Source organism: Rutilus rutilus (genome assembly GCF_951802725.1).
Source record: "Rutilus rutilus genome assembly, chromosome: 21".
In the NCBI taxonomy this organism is placed as follows: Eukaryota; Metazoa; Chordata; class Actinopteri; order Cypriniformes; family Leuciscidae; genus Rutilus; species Rutilus rutilus.
In genome coordinates, this window is record NC_140226.1 from 19,487,662 (window position 1) to 19,507,056 (window position 19,395).

The 19,395-nt window shown below is 36.3% G+C and overlaps 1 protein-coding gene across 1 annotated transcript; it reads left to right on the top strand.

The window, feature by feature from the left end:
• Window positions 1-811: 811 nt before the first annotated feature.
• Window positions 812-18,300, top strand: slc18a2 (solute carrier family 18 member 2). The gene is made up of 17 exons (XM_084393967.1): window positions 812-858; window positions 1,012-1,141; window positions 1,395-1,567; window positions 2,818-3,154; window positions 3,698-3,756; window positions 3,911-3,994; window positions 4,586-4,678; window positions 5,396-5,485; window positions 5,718-5,761; window positions 8,046-8,106; window positions 8,613-8,708; window positions 10,137-10,215; window positions 11,410-11,461; window positions 11,923-11,986; window positions 12,711-12,830; window positions 12,951-13,084; window positions 15,299-18,300. Exons 3-17 carry the CDS (start codon window positions 1,435-1,437, stop codon window positions 15,401-15,403), a joined length of 1,551 nt encoding a protein of 516 aa, XP_084250093.1. The 5' UTR covers window positions 812-858; window positions 1,012-1,141; window positions 1,395-1,434; the 3' UTR covers window positions 15,404-18,300.
• The last annotated feature ends 1,095 nt before the right edge of the window (window positions 18,301-19,395 follow it).

Genomic DNA, 19,395 nt, shown 5'->3' on the forward strand with positions numbered 1-19,395 from the left:
GTGAAACGTAATCTTATCCACTGATCAGTCACACTGAAACCAAGTGAATAAATTAATCTTTCTGTGCCATTTGATGAGTTGCTATTCCTGTTTGCAAAAATAGGCCTATCTATCTGTATCCATCTCTCTTGAAGCATAATAAAGGATGTGATTTTGTGACTCAGCTGGTGCTAACTGTACCAAAGTCAAAGGATTTATTCGCAAGAAACACATTTACATGTATGCATTTGGCAGATGCTTTTAACCAAAATGACTTGCGTTGCATTCAAGGTACAAATTTGATCAGTTTATGCATTCCTTAAGAATCAAACTCTTAGTATAGCTAGTTTGAGCAATCATGTGTCCTATCAACACATATGATCATAGAAAATACACCTTTCCTCTGTGAGACAAATTAGATAAAAACATCTTTTAAATGCCAATGTAAAACATCCCATATCATCCTACGCCACAAGATGACGCTGTTGTAAAACTGTTGAAAGAAGAGAAGGCTGCTAATTTCACCCAAATGCTTGGGAACTTGATATCCGAGCGATATAATATTAAACTCATCAACTGTTTGCAAATTTCCCTCTGTAGATAACCTCCTAACGCTAGTCAAGCTGGCTAAATCATCGCAATCTTACAGCACATACGACCGTGGGGATTTTTGCATCATATTATATGAACATAATATAGCCTTGAAGTCCAGCTCCTATACTATACTCTCTGGATGTAATTTGGGCGTATTAGGTGGAGCTAGAAGGTTCAACCACACCCTAACCCCATCCTAACTCTGTCTGTCCCTCTCTATCCATTAGATTCACAGACACAGAGGTGCTGGACTAGGTCAAGCTCAACCCATGACGTCTAGATGCGGTAAGCGCCACTTGTTTAAAGAACTATAGAACTTTCATAAGATTTCAAGCATAGGCTATGTTGATATGAAATTAAGTAGAAGTTATAATAGGTTAAATAAAGTGCTCCCGCCTTTCTTCTTTTTGTGTGACGGTTTATTCGTCCGTGGCACAGCAGCACAGCCCATTTGAGTTCTCTGTGAAACAGCGTGACGTCAAACAACAGTCGAGCAACTAACGCATCCATCCAGCGTGCCTTTCACCCGGGATCTGACTGCAAAGCTCAATGCAAATGTGCTTATAAGGTAAGAATTAAAACCATACTGAATGTATTGTTCATTACAATATTCAGACTTAGAAAAAGCATGACAAAGAAAGAAAACAATATTGTTGGTAGTTTATTGTTTTCAGAAAGCTTAGAGCATTTTTAACGTGTTTTATTTTTACTTTGATATTTGCTGTATTTCTCTCATATTAGTTACATCCTCACAGTATCACTAAACAGCCTATTTTTCTATGTTTTGATGGTTTTTGACAGTCGTTTTCTTGCTGTTGCAGGATCTCTGGCTCGCTCTCTGGCAATTGGATTTTAATAAAAATGGGATTATTTGATGCTCTTAGAGATTTTAGTTTATTAACATGGCTAAGAGAAGAAAGGCAGTCTCGGAGGCTGATTCTGTTCATCGTTTTCATTGCTTTGCTGTTGGACAACATGCTGTTGACGGTGGTCGGTAAGTGCTACTGATGCTCACACCTGTTAGCCTATATGTGAAGGCACACATATGATGTAAAGTCAACATCCCTCAATGGGACCACTCTAAGCAAACGCTACTTTTTGTGATAAAATATATGATCACATTGGCTTATTAGTCTACTGACACAATGAATAAAAAATATCTGTAAAAGGCTATTCCCGTGTCTTACAATTTAATTTGATATATACTGCACTGTTATTATACAATTATACATTGTAAAATTGTGAATTCAAACGAAACTCAAACGTATAGAAATGTTAAATACTGCAGGTCTGTTTGACTTTTTCTTTGTCAAAATAGAGAACTGGGCAAAACCAACTCATAATTCTCGGTGGATAGAAATAAAATAACGTAATTAAAACGATAAGTTATTTTTAAATAACGGAAATTAGGCTGGGTCTTCTAAAATAAATACTTTTTTTATTTCTGTAATAATTCATTTTAAAGCAATTTTGCAGTACTAATTTTAATGAATTGTTTGATTTAAATTATTTCAAAAACTTTATTTGCTCGAAAAAATGCATCAAAAGTCAAATGATAAATCTGCTAATACGCTAATGATAGAAAATAAAATGCGTTTATCTCTACTAAACGTTTGTTTCCCCTTGTAAAGTGTAAATTGTCGGCTGCATCAGTGGCAGCAGTTGATCTGAATTAAGGTATCATGTCCTCGAGCGCTGCCAGTGCTCCATTCTCATTAAATGTGACAGTGACGCGCGCTAAACTGTCTGTGTTTGTTCTCACGTCCGCGAGCCAAGAAACGGGAACGTTGAATAATTATGTTTGTGTACATGTATAGATAGAACCAGGCGAAAACTGAACCTGTCGCTCTTTGGCACAAGTGTTGAATGAAGAGTCTTTCGAGCGTTATCGCACACGGTGTCCCTGCTGTGGGTTATTTATTTACACAGGATAATGTCAAACGCTTTCAAACGCTTTCCACCTGAAAGGTCAAATGTGGTCTAACACAGCTAGATAAATCGTTGCACTTCACTTTTTCAGGCAAATGGTAGGTTATCTATCGTTGGTAAACAGCGTTTCAAGCTGTCTAAAACTGATTAGTTATTTCCTGAATATTATGCTTTTAAGAGTACAACAAAGTTGGATTTCTTAGGCTGCTGTGAAACCTCAAAAGATATCATTTAAGACCATGTTTAAACAAATCGGTCAATCGGTTTAATCTCTGTGTTATGGTTATTATTATCTATTATCTTTTCTCTCTGTAGTGCCTATTATTCCAAGCTACCTGTACACCGTGGATGACGAGGCCGCTCAGGTTGTCCGGAATAACTCCATGTCCCCTCTTTCCCCATCTGGCACCTTCCAGAGCATTGTGTCTTTGTACGATAACACAACACGCCTGACAGGCTTCACCCCGCAGATGAGCAATGCTGGCCCAATGACCCCGGCCCCTACTTTTGGGACACCCCTTCAAAATGGGTCAGACTGCCCCAAAGCAGATGACCAGCTTCTGAACGAGAATGTGAGAGTGGGTCTGTTGTTTGCCTCTAAAGCAACAGTACAGCTAATCACTAACCCCTTCATAGGACCCCTAACTAACAGGTGTGTTATGGCAAAACACACATTTAACTTTGAAAGTACAGCAAATAGCATTTCTTTCAAAAGGAGCACGAGATTGCATGATATTTGTGTGTGCAGTGAGTGTAAATGGAGTGTAAGTAAAGCGAATATTGCAGTGCAATTCCTTTTCTGCCGCTGTTCAGCGACCAGCTGTTGTGTGATCACTCGTGCATGCCCTGTCACCCCTCCACATGCTCAGATTTGGCCAGACCAGTTTAATTCGGCACCGCTGCATTGAACAGATCCCACTAGAGCTTTGCAAACTCCTGGGATCGGTCAGCCGTAATATTTTGTAGCAATGTGCAACCCTATTAGTGATACACTAAAGGTTAAATTAACTCGAAAGATGTGAAGCAGAGGCAAAAAACGAAACAAAAAACATTATTTATAAGATAATATAATTACATTTTTAATTTTACTTATGAGAGATGCCAGCACTGCAATATGTAACACAGCTTCCTCACTTCAAGTTCAATGTTTGTGGTCAAAAAATGTTAAAATGTTATTTCTTACCTGTAATTGCAGAATAGGATACCAGATCCCAATGTTTGCTGGTTTCTGCATCATGTTTGTTTCTACCCTCAGTGAGTACATACAATTTCTAGTGTTGTTTTTAACATCAATCTCACATCTAAGTGTCTTTATGAAAAGGGTTGAGAAGATGCCATATATTTATGCAATGCATGATTTAAATCTTCTTTTCCTCTTTCTTCTGTCTGTGTTTTACTCTGTGTGAAGTGTTTGCGTTTTCCTCGAGCTATACGTTGCTGTTTTTGGCCAGATCTCTGCAAGGTGTCGGCTCTTCCTGTTCTTCTGTGGCAGGTAACAGATTCTGTGCAACGTTACATTAGATTTCAAAAGGATGCTGTCAAAAGCTACAATGTAATGTCTAATGATACCTTATTTAGTGCACAATTTGTAAACCTGAGTGCACTAAATTGCATTTGACTTTGATGTTCTCAGAACTCTGCATGCATAAAGCCACAGCTTTATGCCACACCTTTATGCCACACCACTTTATGCCACACATAAAGCCACAGCCACACCCGCTGTTAATGGTGTTCAGGTGCCGGTGTACAATGGACCCCGCTTCCATTGAAAGATGTGTACAGCCTTGGATCTAGATTACACTATAACCGACTCTTGCAACTCCTGATTTGTTCTTTCATTGTACGGATCATTATTTATTGAGTTTATTGTATGAATTAAAAGGGCGGACATCGTAAGGAATCAATTTTGCCTCAATCTTTTAAAAAAGTCTGAACACAGAACTCAAAATGAGCATTTACTGCCAGAAAAATGTGAAAAAGCAAAAGAATATTGTTGATATAATCTCTTGAAGTAAGCTACAGGACATTTTGCCCTTTGTAGCTGACCTTTACCCTCTGTAACTTTTTCTGTGTCGTTATGCAGGTATGGGGATGCTGGCAAGTGTTTACACAGATGATGAGGAAAGAGGAAATGCTATTGGAATTGCTCTGGGAGGACTAGCCATGGGAGTTTTGGGTGTGTACTGTATGTTTAGGATCCATATTCTGCAAACTTGGTTTGCACAGGTACCGCTGGAGATTGTGATAGAGTCCTAATTCTAATCTTACTCCTTTGAGCACATACAGAGGAAAAAAAGAGAGATGTTAAGTTGGGGGTTATGCATTAAGTTATGCCTCTGAGTTAAAAATTGGGAGTTAACTTTAAGTGCCCTCTTTAAAGGAGCAGTGGTCTGAAGAAATGCCCCGAGTGGGGCCTGAACCTGGTGCTTCCTGTTAATGTTACAGGATGTTAAATCCTTGATAGATCATTGTTTTATTCATAATGGCAAGTTAAAGCACTACATAATTGATCCACTGGATAAGAGCAAAACTGTGATTAAATTTGTCTGTTGTGGAAGCGCACACACTGTACCATAATCAAGTGGAGTGCAACAGAAAAAATGGAGCACAATAATTTTTATTAAAACCTATGAAACTGTATTCATCCAGATAGTTCAGACTCAAAATGGGTGTGTTCCTGCAGAACACTTTCTTACTGTGGTTTGCTAACCTTGATTATGTAACTTGTTCTGCAGAGCAATTAGTATTGGATTTGTGGCATCTGATGATTCAAAGCATATTGGCAACGTCAAAGTTTTCAAAGTAAAGATTCTAGGTTTGAAGTGCAGTGCTTGCAGTCTGTGAGTCATTCATCTTGACTAATATATACTGTATATGTGTGTATGTTGTGTAGTTGGCCCTCCGTTTGGCAGTGTCATGTATGAGTTTGTCGGTAAGACGGCTCCTTTCCTTATCCTGGCAGTGCTGGCGGTGCTTGATGGAGGTGAGTGAATCAATCTCTCCAACATTTCAAAACAATGGGAATGACGGAATCAGTCGCAAACCTTCATGTTAGTGATACACATGTGGTACATTATTGTGATACATGCTTCATTATTGTGATACACATGGAATTAAATGCTGGTGACAGAAACTCATTGTAACGGAGTTTCTGATGCTCAGCAAAATTTGCTTCATATCTTACGGGTGCGTTTTTCCCTCATTTTCATGAGCAGCTCTGCAGCTGTTTGTGCTTCAACCTTCGAAAGTTGAACCAGAGGTGAGTACAGTACCGTCTTTTCCTGATCCGATCTAACCATCTGTTTTTCAACACTAGTTTTTGAGGGTTAAGCAGTGATGTACTGTATAGTATTAGGTAAACAATCACCTAAAGGTCAAGCTCTGCATTTGGAAGGATTTGTGGGAGAGAAAAATTTAGTTTATAACCTTAATGGGGAAATGTAACCTCAACAAGATGCCCACTGAATCTTTACATGGTATTCCTCTTGTGGGCACAAAATGGGAGAAGCTTTGGGGATAATGTGCGTTTCGTACTGTGATTGCTCTAGTCTTATCAGTAACAGGACTAGAATGATTTGCAAGGGGAGTTTGGGTCTCTCACGCTGGGTATTTTAAACCTCAATATCATGGATTATATGGATTACAGTGTATGTCTGTGTAGATTGTATTGCATGTTGATAGCAATGTGTGTAGAGGGTCGGTGTATTAGGAGTAATGTGTATGTGTGCCTTGGTTTGCGTCACAGTAATGGGAATTGTACAACGGAGTGGCTGATCCAATCAAAGCATGTCTGACTTTGATCAGTGGTGTTGATGGGTATCAGTTACTACGGAGACCCCAAGTGCCCCTACAGACCGTGTGTGTGTGTGTGTGTGTGTTTGTGTAGCTACTTTTCTTTGGGTGATCTGTTTTTTTTTTATGAGGAATGAAGAATTTAACCCATTGTTTTTCAGCAATAAATAAGCTTAAACAGAAAACTAAAGGCAAATGTTGCTATGTAACATATCTGTCAGTTAGTGATGTAAAAGAGTAATCAAGTCAAGTGAAGCTACACATTTTGATCTGGAAAAGAACAAAAAGATTAGAGTACAAATGTCGTTCTGCAGGCTCTCAACTAATTTCATATACACTGACAAAGAAAAGCTTATGTGACATAATGTTGACATTTGTTAAAAGGTCAGTTGCTTTTGTCATCATAGCACAGTTATGGCCAGAAGGTGATGGACCTGTCATCTCAAATAATCAATCAATTTAACAATGCTTGGACATCAGGTAATAGTTATGGTAAGACAGATCCTTTAACCAGTAGGTCCCTCGAGTGTCAATTTCCAACAGGATTATTGGGAAGAATAGCAGTGACTGACAACTAATTGTTTGGGGCCTGTGATCATTAATGAGACCAATCGCAGGGCAGTACAACTGAATGTGACAGGGTGTTTTGAGTGGGATGACATGTCCACAGAGGAGCAGTATGTGCACTGAAGTAGAGTAAAGAAGTGCTGATTTAATGAGGGGAGTACTTGTCAGTCGTTGCCTGGTGACTGCTCCGGAAAAGTCACTTCGGACATTTCTTCCAAATCACTGTTATGATAGAAATATCCTAAATATATTGTCACATTTAAAGCTGAAGTGTGTCACTAACATCTTAATGACTGATTGTTTTCAGATAGATTGCCTAACGGTCCCCATCTGCCATTGGTTGAACAAACAAACAGTAACGCTGTCGCCAAATTCACGCCAATGGCTTAACCAGTTAGGATGCTTAAACAAACAAAGCAATGTTTCTAATCAACCTACAAATAGTTTACTCATTGTCTCTATGAATTATGCTCTGATGAAAGAAGCTATTTTAACATTGAAGAAAATTATACACATCATCTTTTAATCGCATGTTGGAAAAAAAAAAGTCTAACTGATAAGCTTTATTTTTCTTTTGACAAAACAGTCATAGCTAAAGTTATTTTTGAAATCTTTCACTCCCTTCAGTAAATGTAGCCTAGGCTTTTGCACTAGAGATGCCACAATTCCCACATCAATATGGAGAGTTAAGGCTGGTATATTTTGTCACTCACAAAGTCGTCTGTGATCTTTTCACTAATCGCTTAGAGGTGTCATAAAGGGAACAGACTGCGTATGGGGAATTATATATATTGTTTTGTGTGACTCTCACGTAGCCAATTTCCATTGGAACCGCTGTGGTGACTAGGGTGATGTTTCTCAAATGGCATTATATGCACTGAAGTACATCCCTTTATTAAAAAAAGCGCCTGACATTAGGCATGGATTGTTAATGGAATAAAATCAACCCCAAATAAATAAATAATATATATCCTAATAAATTAATAAAGAAAGTAAACATGTTAAAACAACATATTTGGCTTTAATTAAAAAAAAACATTGTAGGAAGTTTTGTGTGGTATTCAAAATTAAGATACAGGATACAGGATGTCTCAGCTGAACATTGATGTTCAAGGAAATTTCTTTGTAATTTTCAAAAACTGTTTTTTAATGAAATCATATTTGTTTTCATTTATTTTTACCAGAACCAAAAAGGAACTGCACTATTTACCCTCATGAAGGATCCATACATCCTCATCGCAGCAGGTCAGGCCAGTAAACACAAATAAATGGTTAATTCCCACTGTTTTATCAAAAATAAAAATTGCAAACCTTATTATCTATGCATAAACCACCTTTTATGCTTGCATTCATATTATCTGTTCAAATGTGAATGTTTTTGTTTAGAATGTGTGTTTTTGGAAACATGTAAAGAAAGATATAGTCAATTATTTGACCGCATATGTGACACTGGTTGTGCTTTAGGGGTTGTGACAATATAAAGGGTCATCTTTCTGTGAGAGAAGGATAAGAAAGTGTCAAGTGTGTGTGTGTGAGAGAAAGAGAGAGAGAGAGGGAATTGGTCAAGAAACACATCTGTGTTTGTCTCTGCCTCCCCCTCTTCTCCAATTACAGTGGCCTGAGTGCAGGGGCAAGATGATGCTGTTTATTATATCTGAGAAAGGACAAGAACGGGCTCTGACGGAGGGGGGGCAGAAAGAGAGAATTCTTCAGAGGATGAATCCACTTACCCTCCTCATTTTCTTTTTCAGGTTCCATTTGTTTTGCTAACATGGCCATTGCAATGCTGGAGCCGGCTCTGCCCATCTGGATGATGGAGACGATGTGTCCTAGGAAATGGCAGCTAGGTTGGAGAATCTGCCTCTTGTTAATGTACACACTTACACATTTCTTCAATTTCTGTCCTTCCAAAGAAATTGACACTTTTGGCAAGATGGAAATAGGTCATAATTTACAGTGAAAGATGGACAAAGAGAGAGCATTCAGCAAGTAAAGCCAAAGTATGTGTGAATATCAAGAAAAATGTCCAAGTGGATATTTAGAATTTTTTTATTATATTTTAAAAATAATTCATTTAAAATTATTTATTTATTTTAAATGTATAATTAATTATTAGCTTTTATTCAACTCATCAACCCCTGCAGTTCACTTACTAACCCCAGTTTGGGAAACCCTGCTGTAATGCAAAAAATAATGTTATATAATTGTAAATTAACATATATTTGCAAAGTACAGTTGTAGGTAAACATCATATTAGTATTTATTTTACTGAACTTTATTAATGCACATTTTCATTATTGTTTTTATGGGAATTAAAGTTGTATTGTGGTAATGAGAATTTTAGGGTGAAATGTTTCTCTTTTCTGTCATTACAATAATATTGCAAATATTAAAAAATGTAATTTTCTTATTGCATTTTTTTTTTTGACATAAATTTTGTATAGTGAGATTTACATAATTGCTAAAAACATAATCTACATAATTCTCTCCAGCTTTGTGAGTGAAGGGATTATTCACCAGACATTATCTAGAAACTCACAAATTCTTTCCACAGAATTCCAGAATTGTGTAAAAAAAAACAGCAACCTGGTAACACTTTACATTAAGGTCTCAATTGTTAACATTGATGCATTAACTAACATAAACTAACAATGATCAGTACATTATATTTGTACAGCATTCATCATCCTTTGTTAATATTAGTTAATAACAATGTTCGTGTTGGTTCACAGTGCATTAACTAATCTTAACCGATACGACTTTGAATTTTAATATTGTATTAGTAAATGATTAATAAATGCTGTAGAAGTATTGTTCATTCTTAGTTCATGTTCACTAGTGCAGTTAACTAATGTTAACAAATGAAACTGGAAAGTGTTACTGAAAAAGTACTAAAAGCAGTAAACTCTTGTTCCCCTTCACATTCCAGACTGTAAAATACAATTTAAACAGTTAGCGTCTTCTGAGTTTCTCCATGGTTTTCCTGCTGTTTACGAAGATTTGACAGATAATAAAGAGAAAGAGAGAAAGGAAAGCAGAGAACCAGGGGGAGTGAGAGCTGGCAAGGGAGTGTCTTTGGTCTGGCAGGATATTGAGGTGTCATTGGCAGGCAACAGAAAAGCAAGAAAGCTAATGAAAGAGAAGGAGCGGGAGAATGAGAGAAGCAGCTTCATAACAGCGTCTGTGAGACGAACAGCAGCTTTGAGATCAAACTGATATTGTGTCGTCTTATCTGAGCTCTCCCCTCTCTCTCTCTCTCTCCTCTCTCCTTTTAGGGGTTGCATTCGTGCCAGCCAGCATCTCATATCTAATAGGGACCAACATCTTTGCCGTTTTGGCTCACAAAATGGGGAGGTAGGAGAGGGAAATTAATGTGTTTTTTTCCCTACTTCTCTTTCCTTATCTTCCTCCGCTCTGCTATCAGTTTCCTCTGTTTTGAAACAGCTCTAAATGAGTTTCTGTCACCAGGTTTTGTATGTGTGTTTTTAAGCATCAGTCTCAGCATACTGTTTGTTTGTTTATTTATTGTATATACTATGCTTATTATGAACCATAATAACTTATAAGAGGTGTATACATGTTTACCATTTTCATAATTTGTCTTGTCTGCAGGGTCCGAAATTAACTGTCACACCTGCCAATGGCGACTGAATTGAGAAAATTATTGGCCATAAATATTTCTTGCAAATTTTTTTAATTAAAATTGTATATATATATATATATATATATATTACCATTCAAGTAAGATTTATTGGTAACACTTTACAATAAGTTTCATTAGTTAACTACCTTAGTTAACATGAACTAAGAATGAACAATACTTCTACAGCATTAATTAATCTTAGTTAATGTTAATTTCAACATTTACTAATACATTATTAAAATCAAAGGTTGTATTAGTTAATGCTCTGTGAACTAACATGAACAAACAATGAACAGCTGGATTTTTATTAACTAACATTAACAAATATTCATAAATACTGCAACAAATGTATTGCTCATTGTTAGTTCATGTTAGTTACTACATTAACTAATGAACATTATTGTAAAGTGTTACCGATTTATTTAATGTTTTTGAATCAAATTATTTTATCACAAATTCATTTAAAACAGTAATATCGAGAAATATTATTGCAATTTAAAAATGATTGTTTTCTATTTAAATATTATATTAAAAATGTAATTTATTCCTGTGATGCAAAGCTGAATTTTCTGCATCCTTACTCCAGTCTTCAGTGTCACATGATCCTTCAGAAGACATTCTACAATAATATGCTGATTTGTTACTCAAGAAACAGTTATTAATGTTGAAAATAGCTGTGCTGCTTTATATTTATGCGGAGACGAGATACATTTTTCATGAGAAGAACAGTATTTATTTGAAACAGAAATCTTTTGTCACATTATAAAATGTATTTACTCTAAATTTCGAACGTTGGTGTATATAATTTTTTATTTAAACTACTTTGGTCACTTCCATCAGCCATAAAGGGTCAAACAAACTATCTTTCTTACAGTCTCTCTCTCTCTCTCTTTCTCTCTCTTTAGATGGCTGTGCTCACTTATAGGGATGCTGCTGGTTGGAGTCAGTATTCTCTGTGTAAGTTCTTCTAGACTTAATCCATGTCAAGATTAACTTTTCTCAGAGAACACACAACACTTATGAATATTTCAACACCCTATCTTTCTGTATTTTTAACAGTGTTGTGGATTACAGAGGCCTAAAATATTTTGTTGTCCCCTAGCTTTGTTGAGGGCTGGAAAGAGGGCTGAAATTAGAGCTTTGACTTTCTTTGCCCTGGACACATCTTGCTTAGCAGGAAGACAGTCTGTTCTCTTATAGATGTTTATCAGATTAGTCTGGAAAACAAGTTCAGATAAGAGTCAAGTACACATTTGGAGTTTTGCTTATGGAAAAAAAATATCAGGGTTAAGAAAAGGATAGAAACCTTGTTCTGATGCTCTACATAATGCTTTACTCTATTAGTTTTTTTTCTCATAATAATACATTAAAGAAATATGCGGTACGCCCTGTATTGAGCTCTTCTAATTGTGTTACAGGTGCCTTTTGCAAAAGACATATACGGACTCATTGTGCCTAACTTTGGAGTTGGATTCGCAATAGGTGAGTCTTAATACAAGTATTCATAGTTTTCAGTCACGTGACGGGCACTGAGACCTGGAGGGCAAAACATCCATAGAACTGCAGCACATGCCTGTCAATTTTCCATCTGTTTCAAGCCACGAATATTCAGATCACTTCTCAGAAGAATAAAAATACAAATATGTTATGGGCACTTGTTGTGATCCATATACAGCAAGTTAATAAAAGCAAGTTGGCAATCTAGACCACTTAATGTGAAAAACACTTAAAGTGCCTTAATGAACTACAACAGTGATATTAAAAGATCAAATTCAGTATACACCTTATTTATAATGCATTCTATAAACAAGTGAGCAGATGAGCCTATAATATGAGTGCAATTAGCTAAATGGTTTAATGTTTTCTTTATAATGGTTTTCTATGGAAAAACGCTTAAAGACAAACTGCTTTGCGATTATACTCTGGGTTCATCTGCTTGCCTGTTCATAGTATTAATCATCAAAAATGTGTATATTGAATTTGGTCTTTTAATATCACTAGTACTGAGTACAAACCAGGTAAAAATGACTGGTGGGCAATGGAGGAAAAGCCTTGTTTTGCCCTCCAGCTGGGCGTAACATTTTCTCTATTATTGAACTGTGTTAATATAACTTACTTAGTGGTGCTTCTCTAAAATGCAAAATAGAAGTATTTTCTGTGACATCAGACCCACTGTAAGAAATAGTCTTTATCTTGTTGTCTGCAGGTATGGTGGACTCTTCGATGATGCCTATCATGGGTTACCTAGTAGATCTGAGGCACGTGTCTGTGTACGGTAGTGTCTACGCCATTGCTGATGTTGCCTTCTGCATGGGGTTCGCTTTAGGTAATAAACCAACTGAAAATTGATTTTAATTATGTTCAATCCATCATAAATTATTTCATTAGTTTTTATTAATTAATTTTAATTTCAACTTGGAATTTAACACTCGTGTCTGTTGTGTAGGTCCATCCGCAGGCGGAGCGATTGCGCGGAGCATCGGCTTCCCCTGGCTCATGACCATCATTGGTGTTATAGACATCCTGTTTGCTCCTCTCTGTTACTTCCTGCGAAATCCTCCTGCCAATGAGGAAAAGATGGTCAGACCCCACTATATGTCATTCATCAATTCAACATTACATTCATTCCAATCTACTCACCTTTAAACACAAATATTTATGCAGTGTTATAGCTGATATGCTTATTTTCCGTTTCCATATTTCCGAGTAAATTTAAATTTGCAACCCATTTACTCCCAAAAGTGAAATTTCATATTCAGTGAGAAAAAAATGTAGGGACTGAATTTTATCTAAAGAAATTTTATTAGATGATGGCTGTTACAGAATGGAGCCACAACAAATGCATGTTTGTTAATACAATGTTTAAACAGCCAGCATACTCAAAAAGTCAGAAAAACAGCAAGTCACTTAGTCATAGGAAGTCATAGGAAGAGCGAGTTATTATATTTCGTTTAAATATTACAAAGACAAACATTACCGTGCACCAATGAATAATTTACAAAAAGTCCAGGACAATGCATTAAAGTAAAAAGCATCCATGTTGCCTTTAACACATGGGCAGTTTCTGGTGGGTTTCTAAGATAAGCTAAAACAAACATTATACTGCATTTATTAGTAGATTCTGGTGAATACAGTTTCAGTGTCAGCTTATATAATAAATAATTAACTGTAAATAATGTATGGTATGAAAACAAGTACAAGCAAGTGCAAGCTTTGATATGGTTTATTTGGGTTTTCTCAAATAAGGTCTGATATTCTCTTCATTATTATCATTAGTATTATTCCAAATAATAACCATAATTTCACTCTCTATCTGACATTCACATATGCTTTCCTTTTGATTTCATCCCTAACTTCAAGTCACTGACCTGATAGAATATGACTGCAACAGGAAATTATGTTACATAATAGATACAAATAAAAACTGCCCTTAAGCTAAGATCAAAGAGTGATGCTGATCTGAACAGACTCGTGCGTTTGCCCTCAAATGCTGCGTGATCAAAGCCAAGCATCATGGTCTTTCTCTCTCAAGAGGAGCACTACACTGCTCCTGAAGAGCACTAACATGCACACACACACACAAGCCAGATCTGTACGCCTCTGTGCTTACGCACTCTTTATCAAAGCTTCATTCAATCACAGTGCAATAAACCCACCATCGCTCACTATCAGGGGCATATTGCGAATGAGACGAGCCCCACCCACAATTGATGATGTCATGCACAAGTGGTTGTATCGGGTATTAAATAATAGTATCGTTGATGGAGACAGTAATGTTATGTTTATGTTGTTAAATACTTTACTATTTATTTGTCCTGTAAAAGTTCTGTTCATTTTAAAGCTGCGGAAGCTTTAGCCAATCAGATTTACACAGAGTCCCACTTATATAACATAAAAATGTGAATAAACATTTTTCTAATTGACAAATAAATAGCTACAATAACATTTTAACCCTCTGGTGCTCTTTGGTAGCCTGACTACGTCAGATTTCGTACTTCCGCTCAATTTCAGTTCGCTTCCGTACTCAGTCTGAGATATCGACCTGTCTTTCAGTTTTCCTCCGGCCTCAAAACAGCCGGCCAATCAACGAACAGAGGGCGGGCTGAGAGCCGTGACGTAGACGCTGATTGTACCGTGGATGCGTAGTTTTACTTCACATAATCTGCAAAAGTCGTTCACAGCCATGTTCACTCCGGTATTTCGTTCGATGGTTTTGTTTTCGCATCATCCATGTGTTTACAGTTGAAGTTCAATACGGCTGAGTCAGCGCATAACACACTTCTTAACCAAACGTTATGTGATTGGCTTACGGGTAACCAATGATTTTAAACTTCAGACAAGCGCCCCCCACTTGTACTCCTCATTGGAAATGAATGGGAAACACATTTCATCTAGTGGAAACGTTTGGTACTGCACTCAAACAAAATCTTACTGAAAGCTCATTTTTTTAGATAATAACCTTAAATTTGGAGCAGATTCATTTGTTTAGATTAATGGCATTGGAAAGTAAAACATTTTTAGAATTTTACATTATACAAATGAGATGGAAGTGATTTCCGAATGAAGCTCTAAAAAATGTATGCAGCTTGTTTCTGGTCTTTTGTGCACACAAATCTATAATCAACATTCGAGTGTGTGATACATTGTCTCCTGCATATATAATTCTTGTGTAAATTCATATATGCCGAGTAAGTCGTTGTAAACCCACAGTATATTTGCTTTGTTTGTATGTAGAGTAAGATCCCTCTAGATACTAGGCTTTGAGGTGATGTTTCTTACATCTGTCTTTTTCAGGCCATTCTAATGGACTCTAACTGCTCAATGAAGACCCGTTCCTACTCCACCCAGGGCTCCAGCTACCAAATGGGCGACGATTTTGATCCTGAGAGCCCTGAATAGGCCTCATCAGTTCAAAGCCCTCAGCCATGTATGTCACCCAGAGTATCTATTTTGTTGTATGAAAGAGGAAAACAACAGACTTTAAAGAAAACCACAATGCTGATTTGTAAGAATGTCCCATATCTGTCCCATGCTGTCCTGTGGTTGTGATGGTAATGTTATTCTGAAGCAAACCAAAGTTGTTCTTGTCGCTGTTTGTTCTCAATGTGGGAGAGGTGAAATATCTAACCAACAGCCTTATCGAAATGGATAACACTTGTATTCGAAAACGCGGGATTTAAGAGAGGAGGACAAAGGGAAATATTAACTACACTTTTATTCGACACACAACAATGCTCATATTTAAATTCAAAAGTCAGAAAGGGCAGTTGAGAAGATAAATAATGAAAGATTCATTCAGTATAACTTAATGGACAGATATGTATTGGATATTTATTGTTTGCCTGTGGTGGTAGGAAAGTGTGGTCTTCATATGTATCTATCGGTCCTGTTGAAGTCTTTTCATAGGCGTAAACGTTAGTGAAGGTGCATTTGAGTCAGATAAACCTTGAAATGGGCCTTAAAATGTTGCCACTCGTATCATAATCAGCTCAAACTACATATATTATCGAGAACAGCTACAGGACATTTTAGGCCAATTAAAACTTGAATTTTTACGTTTGGTATCGATTGCTGCAAATCTGGTACATTATTTGATTGCATTGCTGTTGTTTTGAGAGGGCAAACTGAGATTTTACTGTTATCTTGCATCTGAGTGAACGTAAGCTTAACACATTTAAAAATATACGCAGTCCTTTATTTTTGTGAATAAGCAAAATGTCTGACAGCATCAGATAATCAAGCAGAATGTCAACCAGTCTTACTGTCACACTTGCGTGATGTCCGCTGAAAAGGATATACTGTACTATCAAAGATTTGCCACAGTTACATTTTGATTACACATGGTGACAAGCTTTTTCATTTTAGTTAAATAAAGAAAAGTAGATTATTGCTGTAAAGCATCCAGGTACTTTAGGTACTTTCGATTATATTTTGCTTTTGAAGTGTATATAGTATAAATGTATATTTATATATTTTAGTAAGTCCTTTGAATGTGCTGGAATGCTAATACGTTCATTTGTAAAGAATGCCTCAATATTGCTCTATTGCTCTTTCCCACAGCCATTTTTGACTTTTCATCTTTTTTTCCAGTTTATTTATTTATTTTTGCTTCTAGCAAATTTGTTATCGATCTTCTTTTAAAGAACTGAACTGGCTGTGAAATGAAACATGGCCTTAAATTGAGCTCCTTAAATCTTAAATGCTTGAAGCATATACAAAATGAATGGGGTTTTATCAAGAGTATAAATATTTGTTAATTGTCCAATCAGAGGTTCGTATGGAAGTTTGTTTCCGCCACAGAATAAAAAAATAAAAAAGGTAATTGCGACTTTTTATCTCACAATTCGGACTTTTTTTCTCACAATTGCAGGTTTACATCTCGCAATTCGGACTTTTTATCTTTGAATTGCGTGAAATAAAGTTGCAATTCTGAGTCTGGTTTTCCTTAGAACTGGACTTTATAACTCGCAATTGCGAGTTTATATCTCAAGATGTCAAAATTGCAAGATATAAACTCGCAATTGCAAGAAAAAAAGTCAAAATTGGGAGTTTATATACGCAACTCGCAATTCTGACTTTATAACACGCAATTTTGAGTTTATATCTCGCAGTTCTGACTTTATAACACGCAATCGTGGGTTTTTATTTCACAATTGTGACTTTATATCACGCAATTCTGACTTTATATCTCAATTCTGAGAAATAAAGCCAGAATTGCGAGATGTATCCATTTTTTTTTAATTCTGTGGTCGGAAACAAGCTTCCATAATTTTGTGCAGGTCAATTTTTTTTATATATTTTTTTTTTATAAAAGTGCATTCTATGCCTTAAAATTAGACAACCTGCTGCAAAACACCATTTAATGGTAAGTTTAGTTATAAATGTGATTTTGACCCAATTCAGAAACCAAATCCATGGACTATTCTTCATTTGCTAACAAGATAAATCAGAGGATAGTCTAATATTGAAAATATGTGTAATTACCATCTTTTCTTGATGTTATAATCAAGTAGATTATAACGGGCATTTTCATGTGGGCTGAACAGGTTGGCTTTTGCGGAAAATGATCTGACTCGTACCGGTAAAATAGCGAGGAAATAAGTCTTCAATACTGCTTGACCCTCCTTTATTTTCTTTGACATCTATGTAGTGAGGGGAAACGTGTTCTTTTATTGCCCACAGGAAAATGAAATCATGTTTTCCTCTGGAGCCACAATCAGTTTAACGCAACAGTTGCGACCAGAAGTAGCCTTTGAGAAAAAATCACGTTAGCTCAACTTTAAGTATCTGCACAACTGGAGGTTGTTTGTGTTGATGTGAGGAACGCTGCCCTGCTTCCAGTCTGCTATCATTGCAGTAGAAATTGGCCAGAGACACTGCACAGGTTGATTCCACTATGATCTAAAACAAGCTCAGATTTTTAAAAGCAAACACAAATGAGAGGTGTCTACACAGGTTTAATCAGATTGGTAAATGTGCTGCCAATGTTTGTCAGATTACTGAGTTGCTGCGGTGTCCTTTAACCTCAATGTCAATTTTTTTTTTTTTACCTGTTTACCCAGTAAGGGTTAGGAGTATTATGTCATTTATTTTAATTGTTTTTATCAGAAATTAGTGTACGTGCAATGTCAGTGTGTGCCTTCAGACTGGTATGTCCTGTTTGTGTTTATATCAACTAGGAGGTTGAGTTGATGGTTTTATATGCAGTGTTTGGTCTGGTGGTTAGGTTTTACATCAGCTTTAGAGCTCTGAAGGTAATGTGTGTGTGACTGCAACAGAAAATAAATGTTTAAAAAGATGTCATGTTTTTTTCTAAAGGATTCTTCACCATTTTGCAAACAAAACAGAGTTTACATGATTGACAAATCATTTTAGTTTATATAATGCTGGCATTAAAAGAGAACCTGCTAGAATAGCAATTCAACACTGTGTTATCCAATCAAATCGAACTTTAATATGGTCTATTGATTTAAAAAGATGTGTTGCTTTACTCAATAGGCCCAAGGTTTAAAAGTGTTATTTCCTGTTATCGATTGTGCAGCGTGGCAATCTTGTTAACGGGTCCACCGACTAACAGAATGCCACCTGCTCCCAACTGTCTTAATAATGGCTAATGTTGTGAACATTTAGTTTATGATAATCCTGCAATTTTTTTTTTGTAGTTTATACAGTTTTACCTTGTAATGTGAGGTAAGGGGTGGAAAAAGAAAATAACCAGTTGCAGTGATTGTCTGGTTTCTAGGTCGATTGTGATAAGTGATACACTAGATCTCTCTAAATGGGAAGGTGCAAAAATTACAGAGGACATTTTTTTTTATTTCTAACAATTTATTTATCTCAAGTGCATAAGCAAATATGATATGTCAGTGCGTAAAGGTCTTGCAGCAAATTTAAAAGCTGTGCACTTTGTCGATGGATGCCCTCCACCGTAATTAAAACTCACAAAAGAATAAAATCATATTTACATAAAGCAAAAACAACAACAAAAAAGGTGGACCCACATGTTGAGCACTATATAAGTTCAGGGAGAAAGGACATGGTTTAAAGTCACCCACATTTCTAGGCTATTTACAATAGCACTTTAAAACATGACACAGCTTCCAAAAAGAACAACAGCTTTCCAAGAAAAGCTTAACCACAGTTTGCCACGGTGGATATGATGTTTTATACTTGTTATTTTACTGTTTTTCATCCATTGTGATAGAGATAATTGGAGCAATATTTTTTAGAGCATATGTTGGTGGCATTGAATTTGAGAAGCACAGGATAACAGCAGCAGCAACTAGACAAGTAGAATTAAAACAAACAATTCTTAGTCATTTTTTTAGACTATTTTAGTGAGCTTAGCATTTAAATGTTTTTCCTTTCAGTTGTTTAAAAGGAAAAAGTTC